At 44.5% G+C, this 14,522-nt stretch overlaps 1 protein-coding gene across 1 annotated transcript; it reads right to left on the bottom strand.

The window, feature by feature from the left end:
* Window positions 1-13,254: 13,254 nt before the first annotated feature.
* LOC120843875 lies at window positions 13,255-14,478 on the bottom strand. Its single transcript, XM_040215332.3, has 2 exons — window positions 14,472-14,478; window positions 13,255-14,321 (listed from the first exon to the last, which is right to left on the bottom strand). Exons 1-2 carry the CDS (start codon window positions 14,476-14,478, stop codon window positions 13,255-13,257), a joined length of 1,074 nt encoding a protein of 357 aa, XP_040071266.3.
* Between the last annotated feature and the right edge of the window lie 44 nt (window positions 14,479-14,522).

Genomic DNA, 14,522 nt, shown 5'->3' with positions numbered 1-14,522 from the left:
TGGAGTATTCAGTAAAAGTTGCTTTGGAATATTGTCAATATTTCGACCCAAAGCATCCCCATAGCTGGAGTTTGGACGTTTTATATGTATTTTAAAAAAGATAGTGACTCTTATACTGAGTTTTATGGCGTAAATGAATTCAACTATTTCTTGTTTTTGTAATACTTCCAAAGGAAGGCATCTGGCTTCTGCTCGCGTGCCAGGTCCAGATGAACCTCTTGATAGACCAAGGCAGATTCGAATGCATTTGTTAAGCGCCCCTTGAAGCTGTCGTTTACTCGTCAGGCTTGTATTTGTTAGCTGTGGAATAGACTATCTTATTATACCTTAAACCGGAGGTTTGTACAGCAGAATCATTGATCTGAAGTTACATCCCCAAGCTGTTCCTGCGAGGCGGCGCAGAACATTAATTGCTCCCGTGATTCTTTTTTTTCTTCAGAGAATTAACGCAGGAAGGAAACAAACACAACAAGTATGGAAGCACGCGTCTACACAAAAGCACACAAACCGGCAAAGAAAGAAAGAGAGTTAGAAAGAAACAGAGACAAATAGACAGTCGCAGAGATGCGTACCTGGTTTTAAATCTAAGGTAGCTTATGCATTGGCCAATATGACTGTTGTGTATTACACGAGCTTGCTGCTTATTTTTCGAGACCATATCATCACCTTACGCTCTTTAAAAAAAACAAAAAAAAAAAAAACATTGTCCTTATACAACTAGCCGACTGTGTGCGAGTTCAAAGGCAGAAATCATAATTTTAGGGAATGGAATTATATAACGCTAATTTAGATGAGAGAAATACCAGTTAACTCAAAATAAATTTGGTCTGTAGATTCAAGATGTTTTCCCCCTTTCTGTGAAGTACGAGCACGAGTGCACGACTTCAGAAGCTGCTTCACAAGAGCAAAGAAATTATGCACGGAGCAGAACCACGTGACATTCCCGTACCCCTGTTAACACTGCACACAACTTGTGATACATAGTACATAAACTAAAATGAGCAAATTTACTTATACCTGAATCGGAGCACAGCTCTCGCCCTCTACGCGGCTTGTCACCAGTGAAAATACCCGCCAGGTCCAGGAACCGACCCCGGACTTCTCCAAGACTCGGGAAGCGCTCTACCAGCTGAACTAACCAGGAGCCAGTCATAAGTACAGCTAACGAATGTTAACAGTTTATACCACTCTTGAACTTGTAACTGCCACAATTGTGAGATCAACGTTTAATTATTATGTATTATCCCTGCTCTTCTGGGGATTAGTAGAAGTAACTAAGAATCTGCAGGCCAGCACTTTGCCTCGTAGTCCAGACGGCTATAAAACTAAATAAAGTACAAATGATGAATTTGTTCTGTACAACATGAAAAGAAAAAAAAATGTTTGTAATACAAAAATATCATTAAAAACAAAATAGAAAACGTTTCAGAACAGTCGTGGCTTTTCTTTCCATATCAACGTGAACAATTAGCGTCGCTCAAAGAATGGAGGTATTTAACAATCATACACATGAAAACATAATTGTTACAACTGCTCCAATTTCGCTTTTTTTTTGGCTCGCATTAGTTTTTTTTTTTTTTTTTTAGTATACAATGTTTTTGCGGAAGTTCAACAACTACGCTCCGTTTCATTGTAAGTAAAAACGCAATCAAAGATATAAAAAAAAAAAAGCGAAAACACATAAAAACGCAATGCCCCCGCGGGCGTCTTTGGTTTAACCGATGATCGTACAAACACAAAAAACAACGAACTGCATGACCGTGCAACCTTCGCGCTGCCTGATTGGCATCATCGGCCCGTAGTGTTGGCTGCGCACTAACCTAAGGTAAAGCCAAGTAAAAAATTCAGTCAGACCAACAATAAAAATACTGCCCCCCCCCCCCCCCCAAAAAAAAAAAAAAAAAAAAATCTAGCGTGGTAATTTTTTTATTAACGGGAAATCTTTTGTCGTGCAACCGATATCTGGATTGCAGGGCGCCTTCTCGGTAAAAAGCCTCCGTCAGACTGCGGGCACCTCGGACGTGATTAAACCAAATACCGTGGAAGCCAATACTGGCAACTCCCGCGGAAAACGGGCGAAAAGTGATTGCAGCGCCCCTGGCGAGCTCGGAGTCTCCGCTGGCAGACAAATTCTCCGAAATGCATAGGTTTTGCCTATCTCCGTGCGAGGTGACCAAAAAAAAAAAAAAAAAATTGTCACGGACATTCGCTGCTTTGAAAGTTAAAAAATGGGTGCCAGCTCATGAGTGAAGGGCATTCTCTTCGCGTGGGAAAGATGTTACAGCTTTCTGGGTGCAATTTCGGAGTTCTCCCGAAGAAAACATTCTGTCATAACTTATGTAAGCCAAGCAAAACACGAATGTATGCCTTCGCGCTGTTTCGTGAAAAAGGTAAATGTACAAACATTTCAGAACATAGCTTCGTTTCAACTTTATTGTTCTTATCAGTCAATTCGTTTTGTCGTTGCAATTCCCATTTCTCATGAGTGTCTTGCTTATAACCGTTTCGTCGAACAGGCGAGCTGGCTAATCCCGTTAAGATCGTCTACGGATGAAGAAGCAGAAGTCAATTTCAAACCACGTACGTTACGGCGATGTCAGTATGCTCCGAAAGAAGGCGTTGTGCATATGCAAATCTGACGCGATTATAGATTAACAAAAGCGGAGTTACGAAAAAAGCAGACTTCTCGCGCTTGCAAAGAAAGAAGGGGAGAGCGTCGTAGCCCCGCGAAAAAAGATGATTTCAGTCACGTTATTTACAGTGCACAAATTCCGATTGTTAGCGCGGGGACGACCAACATCTTCTGCTTCGCTGCTTCTTTACTTCTACGATAAAGGCCGACACCCGTTGAACCGTCTCCATTCTTTCCATTTTTGAGTCTTCTTTCTTTTATATCTTTGAGGCGACGCCACTCTGCCGCGTTCTTTTTTCCTCCTGCTTATACACCTTTCCAAAAAACACTCGACCCCAGGGACCACAATCCGTTTTCGAGCCCAGTCACTGAGTTTGAGGCTAGACTCTCACCGGCGTCCCTCCTAACCCTAACCGAGTGGACTGTGATTTCAATAGGCGCAGCCTGCGTAGGCGCAGTTTCAAACGCTGCTGGCGGCTAAATTCTCGTTTTTTCCCGCTATATTTTGTGTTTCATTGTAGATGTATTTTCCCGAGGGCATTGAGAAAGCATTGTGTCACACTAAAAAAAAAACAAAAAAACTGTAAACTGTTTTTGTTGGGTACGCGCGCGACAGAACGAGTGCGACTGGAATGTATAGTTCTAGTTATTTGTTTCTTTTCTTACGATCAGTTTGACGACGCCGCGGGATTCGCCGCATGTGAAGCGACAAAGCGCTTTGCTGTCAAAAATAAATTGCAACAGAAGACGGCCGAAAGGCATGCATTTTTCACGCTCACAAATAACGTGTTTACCGATGGACAGGACACGGACATACAATTGAGGAAGTAATAACATTAGAACAATATATCGTACATACCACACGATGCAGCGTTATCCAAAAAGAATTTATTTGAGAAAGATCTCAAATAACACAGTCACAGCGACGACAGTCACATCTTGACGATCGGACGGAATCCGAGATGACTCCGTTTGGGGCACGTTTCGGGGAGAGCTTCCTTTTTTTCACAACCGCACCAAGGCAAAGAAACAAACGCGACTGACCCGTTGGTCATCCCAACCCGGGCAACTATTTTTGGAGATGACTGAGGATTCTACGCGGATTATCTCTGGGAGGGTGGAGAACAATGTTCGCAAAATCGCGTCGAGGGTCGTTCGACGTCCTTCACCTGCTTCGTTTCCCGTGAACGTCGAGCAGAAAAGCTTGAATGACAGGCACTTACCAGCCTTATTTCTCACAATGGAAGATAACACTAAAAGGGTACGCAGCACGCATAAAAAAATGAAGTGGAAACTTTCAAGAGAGCGAGAAAACGTCGAATGCAAAACGGCTAAAATGCATGTAGAGAACCGCGCTGAGCGGGTCTTCACAGTCCCAGAGAGTGGCAGAAAACTTCTAGCTGATAGAGGGCGCGAGAGTCGCACCAGCCGCATCAGCATCAGCAACATGGCGGCGGCCTAGGAGCGTTTTTTGCAAAGGTATATATGTTGCTGTGTATATTTTTTGTTTGCTTTTTTCTTTCTTTTTTTTTTTCTTGCCCGACGTGTAAACAATTGCGTATCCTTGCTTTGTTTGGCTTAGTTTTTACTCCCTTTCCTTTGCTTCGGCGCTTACTACCCCCGGTTCGTCTGCGCTAGACCCGGGCATTTTGAGGGCCGTCTGCAACTTTGCTGTTGTTGTTGTTTTCTTCCACTGTCGCCTGCGATAACCTCCTATTTTCATTTTCGATTGAGTTTCTAATCCAAAATCGTCATACGTGCTTTTTTATATTTATTAAATATATTAAGAAGTGTAAGCTCGTTACCCATTTTTATTCGAATTTTATTTGTGTACTCCGGCCGGCACGTCTGCCACGGGTCATCGTTTTTTGATCAACCGGCCGCATTCAAGAACAAGTTTGTGCGATGTGGTGCCTACCATTGCAAGAACAAGTTTGTGCGATGTGGTGGAAAATCTTTCTTCTGCTTCCTACGTCAACAAGTACTTGAATGCACTGCTTCGTCAAGCGAGCGAACGAACCCGCCAAAGTCACTGGAAAAAGAAATTCGAAAGCAAGAAAGGTTACTCACTGCTAGCACATATAGAAGATTGCTGCCTGCAACCAAAACATTCCTGCGACTCTTTTTTACCGGGCAGTGTAAGCTGCACTACGTTATTTATTTCCCCTGTTTTGTTTTTAGTTCGTACCTACGCCGCGAAAGCAAATAAAGAAATGTACAACAAGCAGCTGAAAAAAAAAAAAAGGGTCGCTTTCTTCTTTTTTTATTAGTTTCGACTGTTGCTTCCGCTTTGTTTGTCGTGAACTCAACACCGGTGGCGACCACCAGCTATTCATTTGCTGCTTTCCATTTTTCTTTCTTTTTTTCTAAATGCGCCGTAACGATCGTCGTCGTTGAAATGGTTTTTTTGCTAGCTTCTTTGTTTTATTCGCCGTTGTTCGCTTCTCTTTCCCGTTTCTTCTTATTTTCGTCGGGAATGGCGACACCATTTTTTCTGCAAAGTTCGGTAAGTGTTTGCACGTTCATTTTTATCCTTACTTTTTGTTTTGTTTTTATGCTCCAGCAGCTCGTGCGCCTGCTCTGGTAATATTTACATGTCGTTTTTGCATGTTTTAACGATTACGACGTAGTTCGAGTAGCTAAACGCCTTTTTTCCGCTTCCCAGACGCGTTTCAAACGCGTGTGATCCCCTGGGAGGCGTTTGAGACCGCTAAATAAACTGCTCTGTCTTTGTTTACGCGCACGTTGTTATTCGATTGTCGTTGCAGTTGCGATCAGTGGATTCCGCTTTGCAAGCGAACTGACCGTAATAAATTGTTTCTGCTGTTAGGGTGACGATACGGGGCTTGTAAAGCTCGAGGACGTCGCGGAGCCTATACTTTTCCATTGCGACGACTTCTTCGGTAGACTCCGAGTCCGCTAAGGCGCCACTGTCACGTTCGCCGCCGCTCCTATGTGTTTTCGGAGGAGTTTCCAGTATTGGCGAAGCTATATCGTATTTGATTAAACCCCACAAATCGGGGCCCGTAGGCGAGCGCTTAGCCTCAGAGACACCGACATATTTTTATATATTATGTCCGGTTAAAAAACACCAAAATGGCTATGGATATATATATATATATATATATATATATATATATATAGAGAGAGAGAGAGAGAGAGAGAGAGAGAAAGAGAGAGAGAGATTGAGAAAATGATTTCTGCAATTCATAAGAAAAAAGAGAAAATTGAATGTGCAAACAAAAACGATTTTTTTCTTTATTGCAGGATTTCGACAGTGAACAAAGATTCACAATGCACGATACATTTCACTTGAACATGTGCAATAATATATTGACGACGCTAGTGCAGATGAAGATAAAACGCCGCCTGTAAGGTTTTGAGAGGCGGTGAGAATTGTTAAAATTCTCTGATCATCGACAGCTTCAAAAAGGCCGGCAACCACTCCAGTTCCAGACATACTTTCTGGTACACAGCTGCTATCAAGTTTTCATTTTCAATGAAATAATACCGTACGGGATGGGCATCCAACTTCGCATGACGAACTGCCATCCTACATCTCCAAATAGCATGCAGGCCCAGTAAAAATACGAGATAATATGGGAAAGGCGTCCCCTCCACAGACGAGAAGCGTATTCAGGAGTCGTGAGCGGTAGTGTTTTTTTGAAAGTGCATTGGAGCACGTCCCAGAACACGATAGCATCCCAGCAGTCCAGGAACACGTGCTCCACGGCCTCCAGTTTCTCGCACAAAAAACAATCCTCGCCCTATGGTACAAATATGCCCTTTTTCGCTAACCATGTCTTTACTGGCAGCGTGTTGGTATGTAAATTAAAATAAAAGGTTTTCGCAGATCCGGGAACTAGTATTCTTTTCACGCGGGAAAGCACATCACGGTCAGTACAGTCGGAGAACAAAGAACGGTACAGTGGGACGGGAAACAGGCATTCAACAAGATCTCGCTTTGGTCACTTTTCTGTGACATAGTTTAAGTACTCTCTTGAAAATCGCACACTAAAAAATGGGTAGGCACAAACAACCTCTCTAAGGAAGCCCGTTACTCTGCCTTCACATGTGTCACACGTAAAAACAATAAACTCGGGTAGCTCTCTGAACAACCATACTTGGATGACAGTTCTCAGAAACGGATCAGCCTGGTCTCGCAAAAAGAAAAACCGCGAAACCACCTGTCGTATGAGCAAATGTGACAAACTAAGTCCACCCGACTTCACGCGGCGAAAAAGGTTATCTCGTCTAGTTCTTTCCCACGTAGACTTCTATATGTACACGGCCATCACACGGTGCATGCGTTGCAAATGTACACGAGAGGAATGCAGAACCTGTAAAAGGTACCAAATATTTGCAACAAAAAATAAATTACACACCGTTGCCCGTGCGAAGATAGAAAAATCCTTGCCACCCCACTTCGCGGCTTTAAGAATCATCTCCTCTGTTTTGTTACGCCACATCTCGTTGCTTTCACGGTGATTGTTCAAAGGCACTCCCTAGTATACACCGGGCTCTGTGGACCACTGAATACTTTCAAACACACGCGGGGTAACCTTCCTGTGGCCGTGCCAGATCCCCAGGATTTCGCCCAGTTGACAGCAAAGGCTGTTTGGGCGCAGTATGATCTCGTGAGTTGAACAGCCGCTGAGACACTCTCTCTATCACTACAAAAAATCGCAGCATCATCTGCGTACGCTAATATTTTAACATCACATGCATTTAAAGAAAAACGACATATGTTCTCACTCTTTATGACACTTAGGCAGTAGGGCTAAAGGAATTTAGCGAACAACAACGGGAAAAGTGGGCACCCTTGCCGAACAGAGGATAACACAAATGCGTTTAGTTACTTGTTTGTTAATTACAAGAGTCATGCAGTTACTATAGGCTATCTTTACTCCATCAAAAATAATTTTACCCACACGAACATGATTTAGGATGCAAAAAAGAACATCATGGGACACTCGATCAAATGCTTTTGGAAGATCGACTTGCAACAAAGCGACTTTCCGGAAATCGGCATCACAGTTCCAACACACTACGCGCAACGTGAGTGTTACTCATAATCGTACGTCCCTTGATACCGCAAGTTTGATGTTCTCCCACCACATCTCCAATCACCGATTGCATTCTTCTCGCAAGGATTTTTATTAAAATCTTATAGTCCGTATTAGCTAGTGTAATCGGCAAGTAATTTTCTACATTACGGAGTTTCATAGTGTCTTTACTTATGGGGATAAGGACTGTGCGGGTAAATAAAAACGAATGCGGGAAAACTTCGTTTTCATAACATTCGCGATACACTTGTTACAAAATACAAGCTAAATCTTTTTTATACTTTTTATAAAAGGCAGCACCCAAACCATCAGGGCCCGGTGATTTTCCGCTTTGCAAATCATCAATGGTTCTTTCTACTTCGGACACCACCTATTGGCTGTTCTAACCATTCTTTTATTTCATTACTTATTTTTGGCAAAAAGGGGCAAAAATTTTAACTGAAACCTTCCTCTTTTGGCGCTTTGTGACTCAGTAAGCTTTCGTAGAATTCAAGAAATACACGCTAAATAATGATAGAGTCACGCGTCGTGGTACCCTGATGATTAATTTCATTTATTTCGTTGGCGCGTGCGCGTCTCTTTTCTGTGGCTGACGCTCGTTTTGTTGGTGCTTCACCCGCGAGAAACTTTTCTGTACGGGCACGCATTATCGCACCTCTGTAGTGCTCAGAGTCTATGAGCTGTAGCTTGCTTTTTATTTTGTTAATGTCATATATATATAACCCTGGTGATTTACACTCTTCTAGAACAAGCTACTTTAAGGTGCTGCTTTTCCCCTTTTTCTTTCTCGTACTTAAGAATGGCTGATCTTTCTATGGCGTCCATTTTAACCGCTCGTTTAAGTTCTTCCCCTTCTCCGGTCATCTCGCTCCCGCAGATGTTCCCTAAATTTTCAATCCTTGTATTTATCTTGTCGTTAAACACCTCGTCGTCAATTAGCTTGTAGTTCATTTTCCAGCTGTGCCAATTAAATCGGTGTTGGTCATTTCTTTTTGATCCTAACCCGAAAGTCACGAGGCAGTGCTCGCTAAAGCACACCTGTTCGACACTATAGTGTTCACACAGCGGAACAAGCTCAACTGACACGTATGCTCTGTCTAGCCGTGCGTGGCTGCTTCCTTGGAAATGCGTAAACAGCACGCCCTTCGTGCCTTTTCCGCAATGTGCCACGTCCGCCAAGTAATGATCATATACCAGTTCATTCCAGACATCGCCACTGCTATTCCTCGGGCGACCTTGAGGACTCCTGTCTTTTCGAGCACATGTACTGTTAAAATCCCCCACCACCACAAGCAGTCGTTCGCACTTTAAATATTCTGCTATACTTAAAAAAAAATGGCATCGTTCCGTCTCTATGGTTGGTGCGTAGATACAGATTATACGAAACTTTTGATCTGAAAAGCAAATACCACAATACACGGCTCTCTCATCTTCACGCGAAGCAACATTCTCAACAATAATACCTAAAGAATTTTTCAAAAAATGAAAGCCGTTTACAATTCCCTGTAACGCCGGTTAGAGCGCAGCTCTTGAGGAGGAAGATGGAAGCGTACTGAGGGAAAAATGACTCCTTGAGGTCACGTGACCTCAAGGGGGTCACGTGACTTCTGGAAGTCACGTGACCTAGGGGTGTCACGTGACCTGGGTGGGTCACGTGACCTCAGGGGGTCACGTGACTTCTGGGGGTCACGTGACCTTATAGGGTCACGTGACCTCGGGGTGTCACGTGACCTGGGTGGGTCACGTGACCCCCTTAAGGTCGCGTCTTCTGGGGGTCACGTGACCTCAAGGGGGTCACGTGACCCCCTTGAGGTCACGTGACCCCAAGAGCGTCTTCTGGGGTTCACGTGACCCCTCAAGGGGGTCACGTGACCTCAAGGGGGTCACGTGACCTCGGGGGGTCACGTGACCTAGGCGTATCTTGTGACCTGGGTGGGTCACGTGACCTCGGGGGGGGGGGGGGGTCACGTGACCTCGCGGTTACGCCGACGGTAACGCCGACGCCGACGGCGACGGCGACGCCGCTCAAACCGGAAACGGGCCCCTAAGAGCTGCGCTCTAAAAGATGCATACACCTCCCGACCTCCCTACCGCATGGACACCGTATCGCGACTCAAATTAACGCACCATCTCCTCGGTCTCTTCCACGCTCTCAATCTTGGTTTCCTGGACCGCTATCACTTCGAGGTCGTTCTCCAAGAACAACATTAGGAGCTGGCACTGCCTTCGCCTTGTAGACCGTCCTCCCATATGAAAATCTTATATCTGGGGCATATCTCGCCATATCAAACATTATATGATTATATACGGCCTATATACAGCCTTATCCGGAGTTTATACAGCCTTATCTGGCGTATATACAGCCTTATTTGTCGAATATAAAGCTTTATCTGGAATATATACAGCCTAATCTGCCGCATATACGGACTTATCTGGCATATATACAGCCTTATTTGAGGTATCTACTTCGTTATCTGGCGTATACAGCTTTATCTGGCTGCCGGTTTTCAATGTACAAAAAGGTTTAAAAAACAAGTAAAAAAAGTGCTTTGTTAGCAAACTGTGAATGACTCGTTGTTCGCGAGCTAAATATTAGCACAAATAATCCTAAACTTCAGCTTTGGCAAGCTTAAGTTTGGTATTATTTGTGCTAATTTTCACGAGGATTTCAATGCAGCTTAATTATTTCGAAGTGTTAACATTGCGCGAAAATAGACAATTTGCTAAATCCCCCAAGCGCCTCGACCCGTACTCGAGGAATCATGGGGACGGGGTTACTTCAGCTGCCTAGGGATCGGAAATTTCGACAAATTCTATGGTTACACAGTTTTGACTGTAATTCGGAGTCACTCTCAATGAGTTCGTATAGAACCCAAGTACCTGTCATATCACGTTTAAAATTTCACGCCAATGTCATTACTGTGCATTCTGTCCAACACTCAACCTGGATGAGCTGCAGACATATCTCTTACATTATTATCATTATCTCACGGCTTCAAAGACGCTGATATTAAGTTAGAAACGCTAAAAATGCTATAAACAGCTCCGCTGAATCCGAGCTAAATTCCAATAAATTGAAGACTATGTTTCAAGATGTCCAGTGTGTCAGACACACCGAAAGCCTGGCGCAGAGCCCCTGCTACACACTCCACTCCCGAATCACCCATGGGAAGTTGTAGGCGCGGACCTCTTTTACGAAAATGGCGAGAACTACCTTGTAGTGGTAGATTATTTCTCGAGGTTCTTTGAACTTGAGAAATTAAGAAAGACAACAACCCAAGACATCACACGGAAACTCAGCGAGATGTTTGGTTTTGGAGCACCCGCCATCATTCGGTCAGACAATGGGCCAATTCGCTTCTGCCGAATTCGAAAGGTTTGCGAAGGAGTGGGGATCACGCCATGTAACAAGTAGCCCATATTATCCTCAGAGCAATGGGGCGGTGGAAAGGACCATACAGACGGCGAAGCAGCTGCTTAAGAAGTCGCCGAACATCCACAAGGCGCTGCTTGCTCATCGGGATACCCCTGCAACTGAAGGATACCCCCTGCGGAACTCATGATGGGAAGAAAGATACTGACAAATGTTAAAGCTGTGTCCAAAGCGTTCCAGCCTCGGTGGAACAGCGAGCCCTTTCGGAAAAAGGATCGTGCATACAAAGCCAAGCTGAGTGCACATTACGATGCCCGTCATAGGGTCAAAGAACGAGACCCTATACCTCCACATACAGCTGTGCGAATTCTGTCAGGAGCAGCCACAAGTGGGACAGTGCTGCAATCAACGCAGTCTCCTAGGTCATATGCGGTGAACACAGCCAATGGCATCACTCATTGCACGAGCAGACATCTGCAACCTTGGCAGCCTGGAATAACCGTCACGAGAGGTGGACGAAAATCAAGACCTCCATGCCGCCTCAACCTGTAGGTGCTGGGAGTCTTCAAAGAAAGGGGGGTGTAGTGAGAGCCACAGCACGAAGAGGGTGCCACAAGCCAGACGACAAAGAAGCCAGCGAAAGAGCTGAGTGCGAGAGTCTGGGTCGGAGAACGCCAACACGACGGACGCACAGAGACTTGACGTGCGGGCTCACTGCTCATGTAACCATGTAACGTATCGTTAACTCGAATTAAACGTTTCGTTTACGCCAACCTCGTCCCGAGAGGAATCTGCCATGTCTTGATGAATACGCAATAAAAGAAAACCAGGTCTCGAAGCTAGCGCTCGTATTTTATTGAAATCAACAGCCCCTAATTTGCTGGCAAACAGGTATACAAGGTTAGTTGGAACAGGCTATCAAACATATTTACATTTCTTTCAACTGTTTATACAACAAAAATTCGCACATGCCTGCTCAAAGCCAAGGTGTCCAAGTCTAGGGAACTTCCAACTCTGGCCATCAGTAACCTATTCCAACAAAGCACACATCTCCAGATAACTTCAGGCTTACATATAATCAACAATCACGTGTTAATGAGAAATATATTTGCAACAATGAGAGACCTGTAATAGTGAGCAAAATTTCGGAGAGGATAAAGCTGTTTGAGGTATGCCACGCGAGTCGGCTACTTCTACCAAGCACACAGATGCAAAGCGGTGAAGCTTTATGTGTGCGCAGAGCAGTGGTAGGAAGCTGTGGCCAGACTGTCCGTTTATATTTAATTAGTTTGTTTTTCGCCTCAGATATTTTTTTCTTTAATACAAGGGTCGGCCTACATTCAGAAATTATGTATGTTCTAGTAAATATGATTGCTAAAATCGGGAAAGTGCCACAAACAATAGGTCTAACGTGGTTGGACAGCAGTGATGAAGTTATAATGTAAGCAGCCAATTTGATTGCCTCATAACATGATTAAAAAAAGATAAATACATCATACCGGATGGGCCTGGTGCAAAGTTCTGAAAAACTCGAAGCACGGTAGTCGTAAATTAATGTTTAGAGAGTGGTCGGACTGGCTTTGCTGTGGTGACACTGGTCCACATCATAGAGGAACAATTTAGTGATTGCAGAATGACTACTAACACGGGGTCTTTCAAGGAATGCTGAACCAAAATTCGGATTTCACAAAATAAGGCCGCAGAAGTGTTCACAGGACGCTACGAACGCCAAAACATCACTCATACAGCAATATCTCGAACCGATGGCCGTGTTTTTGGACAAAAAGGGCAGGACTGAGCAAAGAATGCGACGTAGCCATTCTCTGGGAACGGTTGAGAACAAGAGAAAACGGACGTCCTTCTCTGCTCCTCGGTTCGGTTTACCTCCTCGAGGGGACAAAGGGGAGAGGGAATGAGAATCTGAACATGACAGGCCTTGCCTGCCTTCGTCGTTCAATCGCTCCCTTCTTTCCTAAAAATACGGCCATCCGTCCGAAATATTGCGGTACGAGTGATGTTATGGGGGTTTGTAATGTCCCGCCTATTGCACCTGGCTTGTTTTACGAGATCCAAAATCTTGTTTCGCATCCATTTAACATGCATCAAGTGATTTGCTTTTTCGCAAAATTTTTCACTGCCTTAAAGTATTTACACAGGGAAGTTTACATGTTTTGACTGTGACACTACTCATCCCTAGTCAGTGGCTCCCGGAAATTGCTTAAGAAACAACAAACTTGAAAGACCTGGTTAGCAATGCCGATCATTGTGATGGGGAACGGACGATCCAAAATGTGAAACTGTTTTACCCTCCCAATCACACGCTCAACAATTACTCTGGCACTAGCCACCCGGCGGGAGTGCGCAACGTCCTCCTCTGGCATTTGCGGCTCTTGCGGCTTTCTGAAAGCAGGGATGTGCATCTGAACCCCTGCTGGTATGTTATTAAGCTTGAAACCCTTATCCACCATAATGGCGTCACCTGACTCCGATAGCCCTAACAACCCACTCTCCTCTACAATCAGCCTGTCTGAAACTGACCCTCCCCACAACTTGGAAACGTATGAAACGTAGCCATCAGCGGTACAGCCAATGACCGCCTTATAAGTATTAAAATGCTTATAAGGTGAAAAAGTATGCCTCTGGGCAGCCAGGGAAGAGGGCCTCTGGATGCGCACCTCCGTTCCGTCGAGAACTATTCTTGTGTTTAAGAAGTAGCGAAAGGCATGAGGCAGATACATCTGAATTTCGTGCAGAGATGTAAGCCGTGTCAGTGTACTCAACTCTCGCTGCAGGAAGTTTATCCAGGTTGTAAACAGCCTGCTCACCGTCGCTTCATGTACTCCAAAATTGCGGGCCATTTCCCTGCCAGCCATTCCCGTTCTCAGCCTAGTAAGTACCATGAAGAATTCCTCAATGAGCTCCAACTCCCGGGGGCGGCCTTTCATCCCGTTACTCTTTCGACCGCTGGACCAGTATTGCATCTGGGATGCCCGAGGTGCAAAAAAATTGTATACTGCTTCAAATACAGCAAACTCGGGCAGCCCAGTGTAATAAATGCACTGCTTGGGGTCATGTCTGATGAAGTCAACCGATAGCCGCCGTGTCTCGTGGTGCTGTAGCTCCACTTGGAGGCGCATGTTGTCAGCTTCCAAACTCAAGATCCGCTGCTGCATCTGTGCAATCTTGAGTCTGCACCCGTCATGCGTCCCAGACACCACGGACTGACCAAGATTGTCCTCGTGCTCGATCTCTGTAAAATAGAAGTATGCATAAATGAATTCATAATTATACAGTTTTTGTCTCTATTTCTTAAGCTGAATAATTATATATGTGCTATTCCTGCAGATTTCTGAAATAAGCCCCTTGCACTCAAACACAGAGGAATTTTGGCTCCAATTACTGGCCATTTTCTGCTTGCCAGCAATATTATATTATACCCATCCAAATGTCG

Source organism: Ixodes scapularis, unplaced genomic scaffold, assembly GCF_016920785.2.
Source record: "Ixodes scapularis isolate PalLabHiFi unplaced genomic scaffold, ASM1692078v2 PGA_scaffold2__306_contigs__length_199485367, whole genome shotgun sequence".
In the NCBI taxonomy this organism is placed as follows: Eukaryota; Metazoa; Arthropoda; class Arachnida; order Ixodida; family Ixodidae; genus Ixodes; species Ixodes scapularis.
Note: the sequence above shows the minus strand (reverse complement) of the source record. Positions and strands in the feature narration are given on the sequence as shown.